General features: G+C 40.9%; 1 protein-coding gene across 1 annotated transcript in view; it reads right to left on the minus strand.

The window, feature by feature from the left end:
* Nucleotides 1-10,524: 10,524 nt before the first annotated feature.
* plcl1 (phospholipase C like 1) overlaps nt 10,525-23,564 on the minus strand; it is a 104,039-nt gene continuing 90,999 nt past the window's right edge. The window contains exons 9-12 of the mRNA XM_037109954.1: nt 20,908-21,111; nt 13,695-13,770; nt 12,791-12,900; nt 10,525-11,422 (exon numbers count right to left, since the gene is read on the minus strand). Of these exons, the coding sequence (XP_036965849.1) occupies nt 11,228-11,422; nt 12,791-12,900; nt 13,695-13,770; nt 20,908-21,111 (585 nt within the window). The 3' untranslated portion in view covers nt 10,525-11,227. The remainder of the gene's footprint in view (nt 11,423-12,790; nt 12,901-13,694; nt 13,771-20,907; nt 21,112-23,564) is intronic.

Consider the following 23,564-nt stretch of genomic DNA (forward strand, 5'->3'; position numbering starts at 1 on the left):
AGAACACTACAAACTGTGAAAAACCACCAAAATGCTACAAACAATATATGCTTCTGTAATTGCACGGCCTCGTTCAGTGGCATTATTTTAACATTATAGCCCAACAAGTTTGCATATATGCATGATGTCTTCCCTCAGATCCGATTAAGTATGGCTGACGACTACTGATTATAGAGTGACAGCATTTCCAAAGTTAATGGTGCTTTTTAGCCGACTGGTCCATGGTGATCAAGCCAGGATAAAAGAGAGCCACTTGCTGCATAGTACGCAGTAACCTAACCTAGTAACCTAACGTTACAGAGAGGAGAGGGAGCGAAGAAGAGAGAGAACAAGAGACTCTGGTGAGTGCTGAGTTTTGTGATTGACCTCAATTCAAACACACGGACACACACACACCATCACTGCTTGCCCTTGCTCACTGCCAGTGTACAGTTATCTGAGTTGTTTATGGCAAATAACACAAATAAACACAAATGATACCCTGGTCAAACACCAGGTACACTGTTAACAACCACCATTGCCGATGAAAATGTCTCTTAGATGACTGTGGCACCAATGTTCAGTGACAAGGTAATATTTAAGTCTCATTCACACAAACTTTAGTCTTGTACGCCTCTTCCTCTCTCACTCTCTGACTCACTCCTGGAAGTTATAGCTACAGGCAACAATGAAACACATCGAGTAAACGTTCAATTGTGCAGGTAATATACCAACACAACTCAAGAAAAATGATTAACTTATGGCCTAGTTACAAGACTTTTAGTACAAGACTTTTAACATTGTATATCTTTAAACTATGACTGTGGCTGATGGGAATGTTATTAGTTTTGCAGGCATTTGGTGGAATACCAAAGTATTGGACAAAGTGAAATCTGAATCTGATGATGGCACTAAAGAAAATCAGAGGATCAAGTAACTAGTTCCTCCTGATAGGGACAAGTATGTTTGTACCAATTCTTGTGGCAAGCAATCCAACAGTCAAATCCACAACTGCTAACTACTGCCATTAAGATACAACAGCTAGAACATGGAAACAATTAACGTTTCGTGTCAAACTGTATTTCAACGTTTACGTGAACGTTTTGATCGGCTTCCGTCGACAGTGGAGAGTAAAGGCTGAATTTGATAGAGCAGAGTGATAGACTGTCTAACTGACAGTTAGACATTGCCAGTCCTTGATCCACACTGCTGCCATCGTTACAAAAAATGAATAATTTCTTAAGGAGAAAGGCCTGATACACAGTATGTAAGTGTGGGGGAGAAAAATCCTGATTTCTTTTACAAAAACTTTAACATCAAAGCTTCACTCTGTGTCATCTCCAGGATGCCATTTTTAATACCCATATAACGATGTAGCAGAGAATCTCTAAAGCATAATTGTTCGCCAGGAGTGGTAGAAACATGCAGTGCCATTGTCTGTCTGCCTTTTGTAGTTAGTTAAAAGGTGGATAAATAAGATGCAATTTAGAGACTTTTAAGACATGATTTTTTTCCCCCTGCCTTAATCACGGTGAAATTACCTCTGGGTGAGGGCTGTCATTAAAATAGAAGAGGCACTTGCTTCTTGGAAGCTCAAGGCGAGCATGAAGCTCGCACTAATAGCACAGTGCCTCAGTGGCGCTAACAGTTTTAACAGGCCTTATATTATCCTGCTGTGCATGTAGTCGCGTCTACACCACCCACTCACTGAGATGTCTTTTCACAGCTGTTTACTGTGATAAGTACACTGAGAAAGATGGTCCATGGTGTCTTCCAAAGCTGCAGAGCCATGTAGTACTTCTCACACTGAATATATTTTACTGCTTGTATTTTAGCCCTACAAACCACATATATGTTGATGACCCACATAACACCACTTTCTTCTCTGACACTACGCACTGCAGCTCAATTAATACACTCTCAACACAAGCTTGACTTTTTTGCTTTCATTTCATAATAGAAGTCAAAGCGACTCCTGCCGTACATACACCATCATTGCTGCTGCTTCCTGTCTCAGAGGCCCAGCTTTGGCCCTTGGTATATGTCCCTCAGGGTGTCTTCTGGCTCCAGGCTAGAGGACCCTGCCGGCAGGCAAGAAGTGATGTGGCCAACAACCTCCAGATGTTAGCCTGCATTAGGGCCTGACAGCTTGTCATGTCACCGCCTACACTACCACACTGTTCCATCACTTCCCATCTGCTGCTCAACACCTCCTGAGAGACAGAAGAGGGGGGGCAGGTACAGCAGCTATGAGGCTTTATTGCCCTTCAACCCAGATGAGAGACAATACAACACAACAATGACAGAAATGTCATGATGGGCAGGAATTTTTCATTCTTATTTGATGATATGTGAAGTGTAGTATACATGTACACATACATTGCACACTATTTAATATGGAATGTCTCCATCTACAGGCGGGCATACTGTAAACATGTCTATGTCCCATAATCCAGCACAGATTATCTTCTCGTTGTTTGGAATGCTCTGAAAAAAACCTAGATTAAATGGCAATATAAAGTAGTAGTAGTAGTAGTAGTAGTAGAGCTGAAATGATAAATCAGTTAGTTGATTGACAGAATATTAATCAATTGTTACTAATCAAGTAGAAATAGAAAGCCAAATATGTGCTGATTTTATCTTAGGGTTTAGATACATTTGTGGTTTTGGCTGGTGGTCCGGTTATATCGTTTGTAGATGCTTAGCTTTGGGAACTTATAATGTAATCAGGACATTTTCCTGACAAAACAACTAATCAGTTAATTGAAATATAATCACCAGGATCATTAGATGCAGCCCTAATATAGTCTTTTAAACAAGACATATGATGCAGGGCCTTTGTACGTGTTCATTTACACCCATCACTGTTAAAACTTGATATAAAAACACAGCACACGTTGACTGAGAGTTGGCCCCAAAAGAAAATAGCTTGATGTTTAGCTCCCCCTCCTGACAATACAGAGTAACACTCTGTACAGGGTATGACCTCACCTCAGACCATGCATGGAAATCTCATGTGAGAGAAGTTAGTTCTTGTCACTGTTGGGCCAGTTCACCATAACTATGGATTAATGTTATTACACCTGCTGCTGTAACTGACAGATTGGCGTATTCATGTGCTTGCAGTAGAGACTAAATTTTAATCTTATCAGTTTATTTTTAGGGTTAGGGTTAGGGAAAGAACTATGACTTAATTGACATTATCAATAGCTGTGTTCCATTTAACTCTCCCAATCAGCCATGATGATGAGACAGTGGTACAACATGCACATGACCAGGATTCTGAAACTGAAGCAGCTGATTGGAATTCAGCCTTCATAGTTTAAACTGCACAGAAGTCTAAAAAGACAACACTAAGTAAAAGATTTAAAAGCAGATTTTGGCTACAAATATATTATCCCATATTAACTACTTTGCCAAGATAAAACCATCCACCTGACAGGTGTGGCATATCAAGATGCTGACTGAACGTGATGAGTGCAAATTAAAAGCCAGGCTACAATTTGCAGTTTTATCTTGAAAATAAAACATTTATTTTGGCATTGAGCTATGCACACATGATTAGGGTAACAGACATGCATTTTTTTGGTCACAGATATCCCTAAGAACGAGGCAAGCAGGTGACCGCCGTTTGCCTAATGCAACACATCTTCTTGCATAGAGTAAATCATGAAGTGGTAATGACGGACGCACTGAATATGCAGACTCAAATTGCCATCACTAAAATGCCACCAGGTTTAAAACTCTGACATCACCAAACCTCCTTCCCACACAACACCATAAACAGTGAAATCAGGCTTCAAACTTTTCCAGTGTGTCAAAGGTGAGCGTTTGTCCACTCAAGTTGGTTCCAACAGCGATGTGCAGTCAGTTCAACACCCTAGTTAGGAAGACCAGAATGTGTATGTGCTTCCCTGAGATGCTTTCTGACAGTTTGTGCAGAAATTCTATGGTTTTGCAAACCAGCTGCCACACTGATTGTACAGGTAAAGAAGCCTGTTTTGGAGGTCCTTCTCTGGGTCCTTAACTTCAACTTTTACCATAACCATACAATTATATATTTGTTGAGTGTTTGTTTATCTGTGCTTTTCCTATGAAGACAAATGAGGATGTCTTCTAGGATAGGTCAGTATAAAAAGTGGTGTTTCTAGCTCTTTAGACAACAAAAGTGGATTAGAGATCTTTCACTTCTATGTATTTATAAATGTATTTAGTTAAAGCTAAACAGACTTCTATTTAAGGGCTGCAAAAGGTTTCAGATTTATTAAACGTGCACTAACTGATTTTGTATTCCTTAGCAAACTTAATAAAAAACTCTCTTTGTTTCCATGACTGAATAAACTGAATACACAAACTGACCTTAAAGGACAACACAGTTTATACTGTTTTGCTTTGTTTATATGTGGCGGACCCTGCCACCCGTCTACTACTACCTACTTTTCTCTGAGAAAAGCTTGTTTATTCACTAATGGAAAAAATGAATACTAATGAATACTTACTACCTCACTAATATTGTAAATATGAAAATTCTGAGTTTGAATTTCTTCTGCAAAACTTATTAGTGCCCCTTTAACTAATTTTCAACTGGGATAAAATAAAATGCTATTGACCCCAAACGTACCTATAACATTTATTATTGGGGTCAGTGCACTATATTTTCATTCTGTGTCAGTTACAGAACAAATTTGGATAATGGTCAAACCTACATGAAAGGGGTATAGCATAATACCCATTTGTGCATTTCAGAGGCTGTTTTAGATACAAGTTGCAGCCAATGGAGTATGTCATGTGAATGTAATAGTACAGCTGCAATCAGGTGTCTGAACAAACTGGGGACAGGATACCAAAGACAGAGACTACATGTATTGACATCACAGCTTTCACACAGTGAGCCAGAGTAAGATAAGGCAGACACAACAAAAGGATTAGGTCAGGAAAAGATAACTTTATTTAGTCTGGGATACATACTCTTGTTATATTTGATTACTTGTCAGATAGAAAACACAGTAGCTTTTCAAAAATAAAAGCAAGGTCCATTTAATTATATTTATTTATGGTTTTTAAAACACACTTCAATAAATATATATATATTTTTTTTCCTTTTGGTCATTTTTACAAAAGAACAGCTGAGGGAACAACACTGGATTAAAGGTCAGCGGTGTAGACACAGGCCAACACAGACACTGCAGATGCCACGTGTAATATCAAACTGAAAATACCTTTTACACACTTCCAAGTGTTTTACACAACTTTGTCCACATCACTATGACAGGTATAAATAACTCTCCAATTATTCAAACGAATGTTAAGCACTATTAGACCACTGGTCTGCAAAGATAGGTAGTACCACACACTGAAGAGCACAGAGAGAGCTAGCTCTACGTTAAGACACGTGGGTAACACAGACACAATGCACCCTGATGCACACCCTGCTGTTTAGCCTGGATCTCACCGCCACTCTCACCCTTCTAACTTAAAACGGCATCACAGTGAGAGGCAGAGCTTTACAGAGATCTGTTTCACTTTTAAAGGTTTAAAGGGAAGTCGAGAAGTCCACACTGTGGGTATCAGGGTGCAACATTGGGTTAAGATAAATATACTGAACATCATAGTAAAAACTGCAGTGATTGGCTCACCACAGTGCCTTTAGCAGAGGTAAACATATCTTCAGGTAAGTGCAGTGACTTATGAAGCGGAGTGTGTGAGAGGCATGGAAAGGATAATGGTTTGCATGTAGAGACCCTATTTTTGACTGCTTAAAGGATCATACCGGCGTTTATGCAAGTTTAGTTTTTACTACAAATCATGTTCGCTTTGCCTTTCTGAGGACTGTTTTCTATAACTTTGCAAATTTCTTGAGACAGGTGACCAATCAAGGTGAACATCATGCTCAGTTTTCTTCTCCTGAATGTTACATAATCCTTCTGTGGTAAAGCAACATCATTTGAAAATGTTTTTTAAAACTGCTGCAGTGGGGAAATCTTGAGCTGATGAGTTTCAATTGGATGAGTCAGAAATTATGTGAATGCACATTGTGCAAAATGAAGTTTTGTAGTTTGTTTGTTTGGTAGGCTTTACCACAGGAACTGTTTTTTGAATGCACACCACACAAATGCTGTTGCATCACCACACTGTGACAAAAAAAAAAATGCTCATGATGTTCAGTTAAGCATGTCGCCACAAGCTGACACCAGCTGCCTGGAAGATGTAAAAGCACATTCAATGTATAAATTTCAAATATAATGGGAACTTTTGCTATTGCAAGTTCACTATAAATGATTATAAATAAATAGGTTAAAGCAACAGTTCATCCAAAAATGAAAACTCAGCTGATGGAAAGCCTTTTTCTGAAGCTTCACAGTAAAACACATTGTCTTAAACAACTGAAGTAGCTGGGGACTTGTTTTAAAACGTCCAAAACAACTATAAACAATTAAATTGCTCCTACATCCTGTCAGATTTATTCCAAGTCTTTAGAAGCCTTGATAGCCCAACTTGACTTGAAAAGACTATTCACAACATTGTCGCTCAACTGTAAAGGTGCACAGTAACTACTGAAAGTGGTAAATTGCATTTATAATTACAGGTATTTGTTGGTTTGGGTGAAATTCTAGCTGATAAATAGAGCCGCTAATATGAAGCAAAATTGCTTTCATTGGTTTAACGAGTGCTGCATCTATACACTCTTATACACCAGTAAACAGAGAAGAAGAAGCCTTTTGTGCTCATGACATCAAACTGCTGCAACTGGATAGAGCCATGTGTACGCTATAGAGCCCAACATGTTGCACAAAACATGTCTGACAAGGGTTTAGATAAGAGGAACAAAGTCTACGAGTTGTAACACCAGAAATGTAGCTAGAGCTATGGAATAATAAATCATCCATCTCTGATCTTAGCTCGTCTTTCTTCAGGTTTGAATTTTAATTCATTTTAAAATAAGAACAATGTGAAATGACTGGTTAAAAAAAAAATGCATACAGTCTGGCATCTACAGTGAAGACTTCATCTTAAACCAGTTTAAATGACGTCTTCAAATTTCTTTGGGATCTAAGGGCTTCAGGAAACTTGGATTATCCTGGACGAGCTGTACTGAACCATTTTATGCTTTAGTCCTCAGCTACTTGTTCGGGAGAATGCTGCAACATGTTTTTGTTGTGAAGCTCCAAAAAATGTTTGATGTTGATGTTTGATGTTCAATCACTGACTCAGGCGCTGTATCCTCCTGACACACTGCGAAGGTCATTCTCCACTAAAACAAGTTGTCATTTCTCTTGGTTATAACATGTAGATGTCATTTAAAGCAGCAGCACGGTCATAAGTCAACCATTTAGCTGATGAAAGATTCTGTGAATTAGGTTTAGCTTCACTACAAAAGATCTCATTACTGAAACCTGACGCCTCTAATCCTTATGTCCACCTCTTCAGGTAAACTCTTGTCACCCCTGCCTCCACTGTATCTCCTCCGGTATAGTAAGCCCCCTCGCCTGTTCGCTCATTGACCCAGTTGTATTCCCCGTGTCAGCAGGCATATAAACCGGAACACAGAAAGCTAATACTGCGGTTTGTTTTACTGGAGCTCATGTATTATTAATGCAGAGGGATCCTCCCTGCAGGTAAGCAGATCCCTGACAGAAGAGGTGGTCAAATGAAAAATGTGGATTTCATTCCTTTCAGGGGCAGTGGGAGATCCTCCAAATAGCTCCTGATGCTGCCGTCTGCTTCAGTGCATTTGTGTAGAAGAGGAAATATGACAGATAGTTTGGCAATGACTGTGTGTGTAGGAGAACCAGTTTACATCATCAGGCAGCGAATTAGGGCACCATGGTATCATGACAGACATAAGCGCACCAGCATATACACACATCCCAGGGCCTCCAGTGAGTCAGAATGTTATTAATAGACCAACACAGCAGGTGCTGTCACTCTGTCTATTGCTTACAGCCAATTATAAAGCTCGGCAGGTGAGCACAGCCAGCCACACATGCAATGAAAAGTTAATCAAATATCAGCCGCTTCTTCGTCTTTGCTCCAACCCTTGCTCTCCCTTCAATGCATGTCTTCTACTTTTAGAAGTATATGCCCTCTCTAACACATACACACTTACATGGAAATGTTATTAGGTCAGCCTCCTCCTGTGGCTGTGACTTAGTACATCAGCTCTGTTATTCCCCACCTGGAGCACCCGAAAGAGCAGAAGGAACAACAGCATGGAAAAAAAAGAGGAGGTATGAAAGAGGCATTAAAAATGGAAAGGAATGTGTAGAACAATGAAAGGCAACAAAACAGGTTACAAAATGATGGACTGTCATTCAGAACATACAGTAGTTCTGCACAAGCACTTAAAAGGGGCTAAACAGGTGAGTGTCGTCCCCATATTTCAGTGTTCCTCATTACATCCCGTCTGCTGCCACAGGCTGGGTAGATCAGCTGGTGAGCTGTTACAATGTTCAGCTGTGATCTTTCAGTGATCCGTCTCCCTCAAAGGGCAGAATAAACATTCAAATGTCTTCTATACAAAAGTTCCCTCCAGATGCTTGTTAGCCTCACACCTGCTTTGTTCAAGCTGTTTGTCAGCGGCAGCAGATTTAGGTGCAGTTCTATTTGTGCAAATTGTCTATTTGTCCACTCACTTGGTCTTTTTTTATTGACATCAGTCTTGTGAGGTGAAAACCTTTAATCTCAAAAATATTCACTTCTCTTGGATGAAGATAACACCTTGTATAAACTCGATGATGATGCATTTTTGTAATTTTCCAGAAAAAGGATTTTGAAATTCAGTACACTGACAATACTCAAGTCTAATCGGGTTAGCTTAGTCCTGTATGTTGTTTAGCTTGACTTTGTCAAGTTTGGTTCAACCCCAGCATTACAAATACAAGAATATGAGTACAAAAGCTGTAAGTATCCGGTGTTTCCCTGTGGTCTGAACAAACAGAGGTACACTCAAAGGCCTAGAGGAACGCCATCACTGACAGGTAAGCATAACTATGATCAGTTTTGTTGTTGTTTTCATACACATTTATAAGCATCACTGAGCTATAAAGTTAGTTATAATGTTTTCAATCCTTTAGTCAGTACACACCAAGTTATACAGCCTCATATAACTTGTAACTTCTTTTAACTTCCCACTATTATTGCTACATCAATAGTCTACAAATCCTGCAGGAATTGGTCCTTCCTACACACAAACACACATGTACAGACTCTGAGTGTCAATTACCCCACATACTGAGGAGGTTATTTGATCCACATCTGTACTACAGTAGACATGTAGTACTACAGTATCAACACACATCAACAACTTCTCCAATTACCGCATCCCTTCTCCACTACACTCCATTCCTCCTGTTTCAGCTGTCCCCTGTCCAAGTGGACATGACACACTTAAAGGCCATCAGGTGAGGCTAACAAGACTGTGTGTTAGTGCGTGCGTGTGTGTGTGTGCATGCACATGCACACTTCTGCTCTGGTTTATGCATGGAAAGTCTACAACTCTTCAATCCTCACTGTACCTCTGATGGTTATTTTGATATTTTACATGTATCGACTAATCTGTGGGTAATTACAGGGTACAGGCCATGACAGACCAGACAGACGCTCTAAAAACTAATGCAGCCTATTAGCTTTATCAGTGAATGTTTAGATGACTGTGACCTTCCACCTCTCCAAATTCCCAGACCTCATTAACAACTGATAGTTTAGATAACATCCATTTTGATCCATCCATCTGAAAATAATCACGAAACTAATTTTGGCTGATAGCTTTGGAGAACTTTGGTGCCAGCAGAACTGCTGACATCTTTTTCCAAGTTTGAAAACTCAAGACAGTCAAGCAACAGATGCATCAAATATTGAAAAAGGCCTTTGTCAATTGGTTTAATCATTTGACTACTGCTTTAGGGACCAAGGTTTTCTTCACGTTAAAAGGTATAGTATATGGCCAGCATTGAAGGTAGCTCCAAAAACATAGGGGGCAGCATTTCATCACAGTAACCGACAACTGCAGCTTTTTGCTAGCTGTCCTTGGTTGTGGTTGCTTCCACTAGCTACTTAGACGTGGAGCCTCTGGCCCTCCAGTTTGCCTCGATTGGGACCTTGAATCATGGAGGGAGTCACCATAGGTGGCGGGATCCAGCAAAACTGGATTTGGCAGCCTAAGAGTGAACACTGCTGGACACCTGACTGGGACTAAACACAGCCTCTAAGACTGACAGGTACCCATTTGAAGACAGGGCATACAATACAAAGGTGATTTACAGTGGCTCCAATCAGGTACAGTAGACAAGGGCATGGAGCATCTTTGCCACATCTTACAAATTGCTCCTTTAAGTGACAGCAAATGGTCAGTTGCATTAACTAATCTAAAAACAAAAGCAGAAAAATCATAAAACTTTAGTATGTTTATATATATATATTTATATATATATATATATATATATATATATATATATATATATATAGAGATAGAGAGAGAGAGAGAGAGAGAGAGAGAGAGAGAGAGAGAGAGAGAGAGAGGAGTTTTACACTAAAAATCAAAGCTACTTTGAAAGATTCTTACATTTAATTTCTCTCCCCTAGTGTATTTTTGTAGGTCACAACATGTCCCTATGTTAACACACACAAAGACACACACACACACACACACAGAGGTACACTTCATGCCTTTCCAAGGGACAAGCTAAATTGCAGAGGCAGAATAACCTGTCACATCGGCTCTACATCCCCTCCATTTGCATTCTGCCACTGAAATGAAACACCAACAGGGCCATAAACATTAGCTCCACCACAGCCCTGTTGTCACAAATTATTCAGGTGTCTATGATTTCCTCGCTGATGAGGAAAACCCACAGAGTTACAATATCAAGTCAGACATTATCTCTCAGAAAAATAAGTGGGAGCTGTCAGAAGTTCAAAGATCCAAGTGGACTGTCTTTCTTTGCTTTGCAGCCACAGAGTTATGACATTCATGAAGAGCATCCTGGCAGGCTGGACCTTCAGTGATAAATTGATGACATCACCCGTAAGGCTTTAACAGATATACAGCTCTGGTCTAGGCTAGTCTAGACACAAACTGCACTGGATAAAGGGATAAAAATCCTCTGACTCGTATGGTGGGTTTTTTTTCACACCTGCACTTTTTTTTCTGTCTTTCTTACTCTCATATCTCCTCATCTCTGTTATCCTCCTTAATTACTCTGTCCACTCCCTTTTCATCTTTGGCAGCATGCTAGACCCAGCAGGGTTGTCAGACGCGTCCGTTGCCATGCGTACTGCTTCGGCGGTGTGAGGAGTAGTGAAGCTCGGCTGTGGAAAAGTTGGAGGATGAGGAATTGGAGGAAGAGGAGGAGGAGGTGAGTCCACAGGCTTCACAGGCCAGAGCCAGCTGCCTCAGGGCATCCAGGGAATCCATCTTAGCTCCTCTTAACAGATCGCACTGACCCTATAGCACACGGGGAAAAACCATGACTTTGACTCATGTATTCATTGTAATAAATGCATAACATGGAAATGTAGCATTTTATTACTTTTCACAGGCTGTTGTTAGTTGGGATAGTTTCCAGGAATATGTTTGGCAGGTGGGTAGTTGCAGTCATTCATGTATTTCTTGCCTTTCTTCAAGGAGTGGAACAAGTGTTTCTTTCCTCCAGACAAATGCAAATCTCCTTTAGCAGTGTGGTTACTGGTTACCACCAAGTTTTGAAGAAGATTTCTCACTCTTTTTCTGCTAGATGCTCCAATGTGTTTACTAGCTTGTTGCTACCTTTGTTTGTTTGCCACTTCTGTGGTGTGTAAAACTTCCTCTAGCTTGAAACAAGATTCTAGAGAGCAGATTAGCAGGCAGGAATATCAACACCAAAGGGAAACTATATGAACATTACTCTTTCTTCTTCTGTCACATTACGTGTCCACATTCCATCCACTGTTTATATAAAAAATGGACTTTAGAATCTTTAGAAGTTTTAAAGCTATTTCAGAAAATTGCTTTGTGCATGTTTACAGAAAGGTTTTTTCTCAGCTGCTCAGAGCCAACCAGCTCTGGAGGAGAGAGTCTGATGCAGAGCCAGACCTTCTGGAGGAATAAACACCTAGTGTCATATCAGATTAGATATGATCTGGAGTTGTTTACCAATGGGAGGAGAGCTCAGAGACTACAATTTAACTTTTGGGATTAAAAAGTGGATTTATCTTCACTCCTGTTTATCAGCCTGACTGCAGCAGTGACCCATGGAGGTGATCTCCACTGTCAATTGTTCAGGTTCTGTAAAGTTGACTGCTAACTGGAGCTGGAGGGGAAAGTACTTTACTTCTTAATTTAACGTTACAGAGATGACGTTAAGAGGATGACCTGATTTAAAACACCCCTGGTGTGTGCTAGTGTGCAGCTAATGCACAGTAAAGTAATCTGGCTGTTTGGGGCAGACAAAGACAAACCATCCTGTGGACAAATTGGCATGATTAACACCAGGCAAAAATTGGACTTGCTGGTAGTGAACACGCCATTAAATAATAATAGTCCCTATTTCTGATGAATATCTGACGTGACTCAGGTACAAAGATGAGTTAATATCTTTAAGTTTCTGCATTAGTCTGTCATGGTAAATTCTGAATGGTAATTATCTCCATGACTGCTAAAAGCTTTAGCTGAACTGTGGAGTGAGCAGCAGGTAAAACATAAGGACGGACTGTAAAAAAGTTGACACTGAAAGAAAATATTAGGAAAGTGTGAATAAACAAAATTAACAAAATGTATCCGCTAGCAGTCCTACTGAAAGTGAGAGTTCTGATTGGTTGTTTTCCTTTCCAGTACCTTGAGCACAGTGATGTTCCAGGTGAAACTCTCCAGAGCTTTGCTTTGCTTACGTCCCTTCAGTCCCTCCTTCTCCCCAAGCCGAGAGAGATCCTCATGGAAGTCCATGCCTGCAAAACACAGGTGAGAGGAGCTTTGCATCAGTTTGGAGGGGTGGCTGTGTAACAAAAACTCAAATTCAGGTTAATTATAACTGTCATGTGTAAGGGCAAATTGCTTGAACTATTTATTGTGACCAATAGTAAATGTTGAGGGGAAGATTTCAAAAACATGTCTCGATGGACTGATTGACTGATTTACAGACTGATGTCAAAGCAGAGACAGTGCCGTCCCTCACGTCGGCAGTTAAAGGTCAGGAGTGTTCCACACAAGTGAGGGTATAATAATACACAAGTTCAGCTGTGGAGATCTGGCTGTAAATGTTTGCTGTGCAGCTGTCACACTGGTTCATGACAACTTAGACTGTTTTTCAAAAATTCACAATATTAATACTAGACAGAACTGCAGTGTGTTATGAATGTAGATTCATTGTGCAACATTTCAAGCAGAGATAATTACTGGATATTTTTTGGGGAATTGTGTCTCTACGGATCCTCATATCAAAAAGAACAAAAATGACAGCGCCTTTTCTAATTAGAGATCCATACTGTCAAAAACACCACCAAGCACTGTCTCCAAACTTGTACTGTTGTTCACTGACACACTCTCTGAGGAGTCTCCCAAATTTTGTTTGGCTGTTTGATGTTTAAATCAGACCTCCGCATTTGGTGAGTTTTTAGGGTATCTTTTACCTCAGTCATCATATTCATGAGTACTCATCTAAACCATTTTCAGTTAGTTCCTTATCACCTCTCGTCAGCTCAACCCGCCATTCATTGACCTCTCACTGGCCTGTGCACTTTACCTTCTCTCTGAACTTGGGCGATCCTCTCCTGAACGGTGTCTGCATTCTCAATCAGCTGTTTCTGGGCGGAAATCATCTGAAGGGAGAGAGAGAGAGAGATTGTGTTTAACCTAAAGTCAACTTTGAGGTACTTGTAGTTGTGTATTTCCAGTTTCCTTCACTTTATACTTCCACTCTGTGACATTTTGAAGACAAAGATTGTACTTTTAGTCTACTATACTCAACTACACAGCTACATGGACACAATCAGTTGATCATTTTAGTTCATTTTTGAATGTTTTAAATTAAAATCTTGTGCTCATGTGATTGTCTGACAGCTTGCCCTGTCCTCCTTTTGTTTTGTAGCAACATCATCACATTTTCAGATGTCAGCAAGTAAAATGGTGAGTAAAATTCTCTTATTAGCAATAGCTAAACCTAAAAATATAAGAGCCACTTGTGATATCATAATTATCAATGTCAATGGATAAGTGGGACTCTTGGTTGAAAAGCAATACAGTTCTGGTTTGATTTACACACAAAGTTTGTGTAAATTAATGAAAGACAAGCACATTGCCCATAGGAAATATGTATTCCTATAGAAAAGTGGGAGGTTAAGTGGCTTTTTCATGGATGGCCAAATGAGGTTGTGTTTGAAGGTGGGACATCAGGGATATAATTGGCTGTTATTGACTACTTTTGATCATACCATTATATTTCACCTTAAAAGCTATTTACCTTGCCTTGTTTGGTGTCATTATTTTCAGCACAACCTCACATATGTGACTGTACAGTTATTTTTTCATTTTGACATACTATATCAACACTATGGGCCTAAAATCACAAAATAACATAAAATCAGAGTAGGAAAAAGTTAGATTTTTTACTGTGAAAACCACAAATATGTTTAATGAACCATTAGTTATAATGCAAATACAAATTGTTGTTGGCTAAATGTGTGCATAAGCTTTTGAAATTGACAAAGTTATATGTAACTATTTACATTTAAATGCAGACAATTCCTCAGGCTCAGGGCTCCTCAGCTCATTCCTGCCTGCTCCACATTCAGCAGTCTTCTTGTTTTGACTCACAACACAAACGACTGCAATATACACTATACACACAACACTAACTATACACTCCAAACACACTATATGTCACAATTCTCAAAACGCTGTCTGTATCACTGCCGGCGTCCATCACACAACTTCCCCTGTTCTTCAGTAACCAAACTTGCTGCTTGCGGACACTTTCGTGACAAAAGCTCGTTTTTACCATTTCTTCCTGCACCAGACACAAAGCAAACGTGACAGCAATGTTCGCGAGAAAGCGGCGGACATTATTTACCCGGTCGGGTTTTGGACCTGCCGGTGCGTCCGTCGACTCGGGAGGTGAGCCGTCTGGGGGTGGGCTAGCAGCTAGCTACACATGAACATCCACAGATTCCGATTTCACTTTGTTGTCCTCGCGTATCCGGATCTCCTCAGACCCGAACAGACTCGGTCCGGGTTCGTTTAGTCTCATTAATCCACAACAGTCAGTTTAGATGTACAGGGACCGAACTGCCAGCAAAATCCCGGTCCAACTCGCGCTGCTGCATGTATAAATCCGATTGTTTCTTAAGGTATGTCATGGAAGTGAGCTCTGCAGTGATTGGCTCTGGTGCGCACGTGACTATGGTGGCTGTGGTTGATAATGCTAGGGGAATTCGTAAAGCATTTATGAAATAATTTATTAACAGTATCATTGTAGTCAAAACATAGCACACCCTTGAACCACGCAGCAGCCATGTTGAGATATTTGAGGCACACATACACAGACAGACAGACGCACATAGAGACAGAGATTCCTTGCTTTTATAGAGAGATATTAAGAAAGGGACAGAAGACGAGCTGAAGGAAAAGAAGAGAGATAGAGGCGGGTGATGACTAAGCCTTGTGAGCACCCAGAAAGGCATAAGAAGTGTGATGTATGACTAGAGATCACACTAACTGTGGCTTCATGACACTGACCTGGCAGGCTCGCATTTACTGTGTTTTCACTCAAACATCATCAGCTCTGCTGACATGGAAGTACACAGAGTGATGGTTGTAGAAAAAAGATACTCTCTGTACTGAGGTGTGTGTAGGTGTAAAGGCTGAGTGCTGAAACAAGTGGGAGAGATTTGTCCTGATCTGATGCAAGAAGGAGATCGAGTAGGAGGAGACACAGCTGGTGTGCGTTTGTGTGTGTGTGTGCTTTAGGAACAGTGTGGTGACTGTTTCATGCATGTCACCTCTAAGTGTCTTTCTGCATGTTTTATGCATTAGTGAAATGCTTTGCATGTGGAGATGTGAACACACACTCTGCAACAAAGTGTTATCACAAAATCTAATTTAAAATTTTCTATTGGAATCCATTTTGATCACACTTCACAAAAGTTAGCACGAAGCAACTAACCTCCAAGCACACTAATCAAATGATGATGAACACAGAGACCTGCCACTGTGTGATCAGACAGACCATTTCAATCACTTTAAATGATGAAGGCTGGCATTAGCCTACGTTTTTAGCAGCCCTAGCGACATGGTTCCAGGCATGGCAATGCTGATGGACACTACTTTATGAGCGCGCACAGAGTTGAGCATTATAACATTCCAAAATGGTGTATATGTGAAACATCATCTGCTTTATATCACCGTGTTAGCATTGTTATGGTCATCATGTTAGCATGTTGTCTTTACCATTTAGTGTAAGTACTATGATGTACAGCCTCATAGTGCCAACAGGACGGCTGTTAACTTTGTTTATTTTCAAAGCGACTATAAAGCACATAAGTCACTGTATGATACAAAAAGTCATTTTCAACCATAAATCTGAATCTGTGATCAGTAAGTTGGTCTGTCCACCACTTTCGGTTCTAGACAAATTTTACGGGGTGGGCCAAGGTGGGCCCAGTGTTTAATCAGAGGGCACATTAAAAAACAGAAACAGATGATATTTAAAGATTAAATACTTTAATTTTGCTTTACATTAAAATCATACAAAAGTTTATTTTGTACATAAAGAGTGCATCGATTGAAACAATGAGATAGGGCCATCAAAAATCAGAAATTAAATACAGTAGGACAGTGCTGCAGAAGGTGGGCATGGACCCCTGACCCCTCATACCAGTCTGGTCTAAAGCTCTGTCTCCTGTCCACCATCAAAGTGGTTGGGAATATGTTCAACTTGGGCTGCACTGCTACATCGTTCTTGGATTTGCTGATATCTGTGGAAAGATGCACAGTAAACATAGGGCACAACTATAAACAACATTTATTTACTGTTGTAAATATTTATATTAAATGTAGGCTAAGTATTTGTTTATTTTTTTAACATAAGAATCACATTTCAATGATGCAAAAAAGAATTTATGTTAGAAAGTACCATTTTATGGATACACTGTACTATGAATTGTAATGACAAAGCTTTGCAAATGGCCTGAACAAGAAAACATTTTCTACATCACAAACCTAATGGTGCATTACTTGATCCACATGGATCCACTTGCTGTTCCTCCGGCTGTTCCTCTCTCTGTCCCTGTATGACTTCCTCCTCCTCACCCTCTGGAGTGGCCCTCCAGTGGCCCTTACTTTCATCACCTGCCTTCTCTCCAACCTCAGCCAACTACTCCAGCTCTCCCTCTTGCTGCTTCTCAGCTCTCTAAGTACCTTGATATGTTTCTCTCACTTTTTTATTTACTGGAGCAAAAAAGGCTGCAATGTCCCTTACTCATTCAATGATAACTACTAGAAGTAGAAACACAATGTAGAGGCATACATCTCATTTCACAAGTAACCATCCCTACCTACTTAAAGGAGAACACATTTGGTCCAACCATTACAGGGCTCCGTGAATGAGTTAGCATTGACAGCTGACAGCATAGGGTCATAACTTCACACTGTGTGTTAAGCTTCTTAACATGCTCCACATCTCACCCCAAAAGTCATGCAACATCAGCAGACTCCTTACAACACAGCACTGTAGCGTGTATGACTCAAAATGAATAAAAAAGCAGTTAAAACAGTGTGTTTGTGCAAGGAGCTACGTACCAGTTTGTTGACATCCGTGTCTTCCGGTAGCTAGACCAAACTAGTCAACCCGTCGAGTGTGCAGACAGCAACGTATTCCAGCGTTTTTCTGTTCATAATGTAAATGTCCATATTACAGCCTATCATGAGCCATGAGCCTTACAATAGCCTGTTAAGCCTGTTGAGCACATGCTCGACGGATTGACTAGTTCGGTCTAGCTTCCGGAAGACACGGATGTCAACTAGTGTTGTGTCGGTCATGGACGTGTCGTTCGAACAAATGGATCTTTTCAGTGAACGAAGTGAACGGGATCACTTCATGGACTGATTCGTTCCTTTCTCAGTTCAGTTGAGCTCAGCTGCGATCATGCCGGCCGGGAGTGGAACTGCTGTGACTCACTCAGAGAACTGTGAGGACGTGATTCTCGTTTGCACTGTGATTCGTTCATGATTCACAAACCTACTGCAGGCAGAGAACTGACGCTGAGGACGTGATTCTCGTTCACGTACTGTGCTGAAAATGGAGCTGTGTCACTCACCCAGGGCAGAGGAGATGATTCATATTCGGTAACCGTACTGCTAAAATTAGCGCTGTGTTGCTAACATCCGTGTAGCATCATCTTAAGTGATTTTACTGCACAGTAAAAGTCACTCACGTTCGCAAACGTGATTCTCAGCAGCTGCCATCACTCAAGTTTTCCAATGTGATTCACGTTCACGCTGATTCAGTGACAGCACAAACGTGATTCATGTCCTCAGCAGGTCGTTCGAGAACGAGGGACGCCAGGACGTGAATCACGTTCGCACTGTGATTCATTCGTGATTCGTGAACCTACTGCAGGCAGAGAACTGACGCTGAGGACGTGATTCTCGTTCATGTACTGTGCTGAAAGTGGCGCTGTGTCTCTCACTCAGCCAGGGCAGAGGAGATGATTCATGTTCAGTAACTGTACTGCTGAAATTAGCGCTGTGTTGCTAACATCCGTGTAGCATCATGTTAAGTGATTTTACTGTGCACAGAGGACACTTTCACCGTGTAATAATTTTATTGCATGTATACCACTCAGAGCAGCGCTGCATCTCCCACGAATGATTGTGCACCGTCCCTCAGTAAGTGAACGTGAACCTCAGGGCTGAATCATGAACTGAATGACGGATCGTTTGGCTGCTCAGTTCAGGGAGTTGGAGAGCACTGAACGATTTGGTGAATCTTTTGAACAAATCATTTTATTGAATGGATTCTAGAGATTCAGTTCGGTAAAAAGAACTGCCGTTCCCATCACTAATGTCAACAAACCAGTACGTAGCTCCTTGCACAAACACACTGTTTTAACTACTTTTATTCATTTTGAGACATATACGCTACAGTGCTGTGTTGTAAGGAGTCTGCTGATGCTGCATGACTTTTGGGGTGAGATGTGGAGCATGTTAAGAAGCTTAACACACAGAGTAAAGTTCTGACCCCATGCTGTTAGCTGTCAATGAAGCTGCATGATTAAATCGACTGAAGTTCTCCTTTAACACAGGCAGATACTGTTGATTACTTTACTCAATAAACGTATTATTTATCGAAATGCATCAGCCAAGACTGATAAAGTTACATGGTTAACGTCACAACATTGTGTATAACTAGCTAGGATAACGTTACTGACATTTGGATACTTGCTTCTACTTTGGTGAGTCTGCCTTGACATTTAAACATAGTGAGACCAGACATTTACAAATGTTCTTATCGGAGTGAATAACAACAGTAACACGGTTACGTGCAACAAATCACTTTAAGAGTTGACATTGTTTTGCTTACCTTCGCCTCTTGCACCAAGACATTCGCGGCTGCTATCTTCAAAAGTTGTTGCTGCCGTTCTCATTCTCACCTCGCACCCAGCAATGCAGTTTATGTTTATTCAGTCAGCTGGGGGGGGGGGGGGCAGCAGGGGTCAGGGACATTTTTACAGGGGCACTGACCCCTGTAGGCCCCCGTGTAGAACCACCACTGCAACTTGTACTTTACTGTATGTCGAGTGCTTATTAGCATATGTCAGCATTGTAAATTGCTAAAATAAGAGGGTTAGGTAACCCTAACCCTTGAAAATGGTTTAACATTTAAACATTAAAGGCAACCCACTAAACATCTGCATGTCAAACTGGCAACAGAAGACATTTTTGCTTTAACTCATCGCTCTGAAGTAAGAGCTGACTGCACTGTGTGAATAGTTCTCTAAAAACTTTGCCCTCGCTATGCTATTCAGTCTGCAGCCAGCATCATTCTTTCCCATGAAAATCGAGGATGAAACACATCATGATCGCACAATGAAACGCTCTTTCCCCAGGTAGCGGTGTTTCCTCTTACCATCGGGTCATGAGATAGTTCAAAACCAGCAGTCCTTCTGCTACATCAGAAAGTAACAACACCTGCCTACTGATTCATACAACTAGGTGTCTTGTTGCATTCAGAGCACTGAAAACAGGGTTTCTAGGTCAAATTGGCATTGTAACAGTTGCATTTTACTTTAGACAGGAGCTAGGCTGCTAAAGTTAGCCATGGTGCTAATACTTTCATCGCAACAGTGGTGACAACAGTAATACCACAGGGAAACACTAGGAGGAGGAAAAGTTGAGAAGTTGTCTTAAGGTTAGCATTCTTTCATTAGCATTTAGTTGAAAGAGCCTCTGTGGCTGGCTATACAGTAGCTTCAAATGGCTGCTAGTGCAGTGATTAATACTTGTTTTTTGTATTGCTGACTCTATGAGTATGTGGGACTGGCTTTCGTACAACAGTGGCGATGGGTCAGAGCAACACCATCTGTCAGGCTTTCAAGAAGAATATGCAGATGATTTGAGTTGGATTGAATGAATTCATTGTTGGTTTTGGTCATTTCCTAGAGTTGGCTGACTCTGGTGATATGCAAAACTTTCTCAGATGGAACCACACCATCCATTCTAAATGACGAGAATAAATTACTTTCTTTTAATAGAAGAGAGGTCAGATGTTGGTGCGTGTTTTGGAACTGTAGACATTTTTCCTCTCTTAAAATATCAAAGCCACATCTTAAAACGTCATAAACATGTAATACAATAGTGACAACAACTTGAAGTAAACTCTACTACACAACAACATGCTGAGAAAGCTGTAGTAGGTTTACCCTTCACCACAAATATGTGCACTCATCTGTCTTACTGACCGTATCGTAGGCAGTGAGTAGCTTTCGCGTTGGCTCGGAGAGGTTGACCAGAGGCTCCAGGCACGGGTAGCCCTCTTTCAGCACCATGGTAGCCCCCATAGTGCCCTCAGGGCTCTGCAGCCTTGTGGCCAGGCTCTGGATGCACTGCTTCAGCTTGGCCACAGTGGGGAGCCCACACTGCTCTTTGAAATTGGCAGTGGTGCTCTGAGAACAGTGTGAAGGCAAAAGACAGAGAGAGAGAGAGAGAGATGAAGAGGAAGAGGAGAAGAGGGAAAATAGTATTAGATCAGATGTACGGTTCCGGCTCTAAAACTAAGCTGAGAAAGGTCAAAGCGGATGACACACCCTGCACGTACACACATGCACGCACACACACACACACACACACACACACACACACACTCTTTCTCTCCCTTCCCCTGTCATCTGCTGTCTCTCTTGTGAATTGAATCAATATGGCAGTCATTGCCGCTTTTAATCCAGTGAAATCAGCCTTAGCTTAAGCGCATTTGGCAAAAGAGAAGACAATATGGCGTACATGTGGAACAGGAAAGTCGGAGCATTTAGATTGTTTTTCAGTGGCTGCAGGTGTGTCAGGATGCAAAACGGGTTGGTTAGCAGATCAGACGGGGCCAAAAATAGGTGTCATGTATAAATCTGCTAAACTGCTATTTCAGGTCACTTCATTATGAAGGTAAAAGATGTATTTTTGCACATTCAAGAGCTAGGAACCTCTTCTGTCTAACTCAATGCAATTTGCCACCTGGCAGAGCCCCAACTGGACTAGTGCTTATCACGCCCCACCTGTGTGAAAGCACGCGCGTGTGTGTGTGAGTGTGTGTCTGCATGTGTGTATGTGTACGACATACAGTAACAGAGGCATGGTGAATAATAAGTGAGTGTGGCAGATGAGCCCACAGCTGGACTCATGGCAGAGAGACAGGGACAGAGAGGAGGACAGAGTTCAAATCGGAGGGAAAGGACAATGAGATTTAAGCAGGCAGATTAAAAGCTGTTTGTGAATGAGCGAGTGCGTTTCTGTGCAGGGCTGAGTGTGTGAGTGTGTGGGTTTGTGTGGGAGGGTGTCTGACAGATTGATTGGGTTGGATTGTTTCAGAGTTGTGTGATACATGAGGTGGATAGGGATTTATTTCACGCAAGAGGTTTTTCTCTAATGATTATATTGAGGTGGTTACACAACAATCAGGGGACATTTTATAAATGAGTGAGCAGAAGTTCTTTATGGCTATATGGTGTCGTGGAATGTCATGGAAACCAGAGATTTCCTTTTTGGTTATTTGATCCATGAATCTACACTTCCAGGCCCAAGCTACACGTGCACCCGAACAAAACACCCATTGTGAATGCTGAATAATACTGTGGCCAGTGGTCTTTAGTTTGACATTTAGGAAAATGTGCTTGTTTGCTTTCTTTCCAAAAATTGAAGAGAAGATCCATATTAGTGTCATGTCTGCACAAAGTCTGTAGCTACACAAATAGAAGGCAAGTTGTTTAGCTTAGCATAAACACTGTCAGCAGGGGATACTGACAGCTAGCCTGGCTATTTAAAAAAAAAACTATGAACAGTATTTAATTCATATACAAACATACAGTGTTATGTATTACATCAGCTGGGACATCACCTTGTGAGGGCAGCTGAATTTACGAGATCATGTGACCATGTGGTGTTGAGAATCCATCTTGCCAGCCTTCAAGCTTCGAACTTGTGGCTGCACACACAGGCAGTATCCGTTGGTTTAGATGTGACGACCAGAGAGGAGCAACAGTTCGTTTGAATACAGTAATGGCAGCTCCTGAAGATGCTAGCAGAGATGCTACCGTAGCATAAGTCATATCAGAACTTCAGCATATACTTCACTGAGAGAAGAGTGAAGAACGGCACTGAAGACTTTAATCAGTTTTGAGTTTGACTCAGAAAATGGTAACGGTCTTGTACTGTAGCCTGTGATTTAAAACTTCTGATATTTATTACATTGCCCCTTGCGTATGGATTTAAGCTAACCTCAGTTAAGCAAACTACATCCTGATTCCGGCTTCATGCTTAAAGGTCATATTGATAACGTTTTTATGTAGACAAGTCTTTTTTTTTCATATAATACTACAGAGCTTGTAGAAAGGTCTGGAATAAAAGTATCTCTTTTCCTTAAAAACATTATTAACAGTGCAAAATAAGATTATACAAATTTTGTTAAATCTGACACTTGTTTTCAGCTTTTAACACAATTTGTCAGCCAACATTATAACATTGTTGGTTTTACTTGGTTCCTGATGTGTTTCATCGGTGACTAAGCATCCTGGTGGTTGCCATTTTGTGGGAAAAAAAACTTAAAAATGGCTGATTTTTACCATACATGACCAGCCTTCTGTAATGCCTTAATGTTAGTTGGCTAGCATTAGCAAAGTTAACGTTATTTAGAGTTTGAAACAAGCTAGCTACCTTTAGCAACATAATATTTGAAAGCTAACTCGCAACATTAGCTTATGCAACAAACTGGCAACCACTTGAGCGGGCAGATGATCGAACAACAGTGCTGTGTGAATGCAAGAGAGGGGAGGAAACATTTAGTGGCTAAATGTTCTCAAAAACTACTTTAGACCTACTTAAAAACGCACAATTTTCTTTATATTTTCATCTA

This window comes from Acanthopagrus latus, chromosome 9, assembly GCF_904848185.1.
Source record: "Acanthopagrus latus isolate v.2019 chromosome 9, fAcaLat1.1, whole genome shotgun sequence".
Lineage (NCBI taxonomy): Eukaryota > Metazoa > Chordata > Actinopteri > Spariformes > Sparidae > Acanthopagrus > Acanthopagrus latus.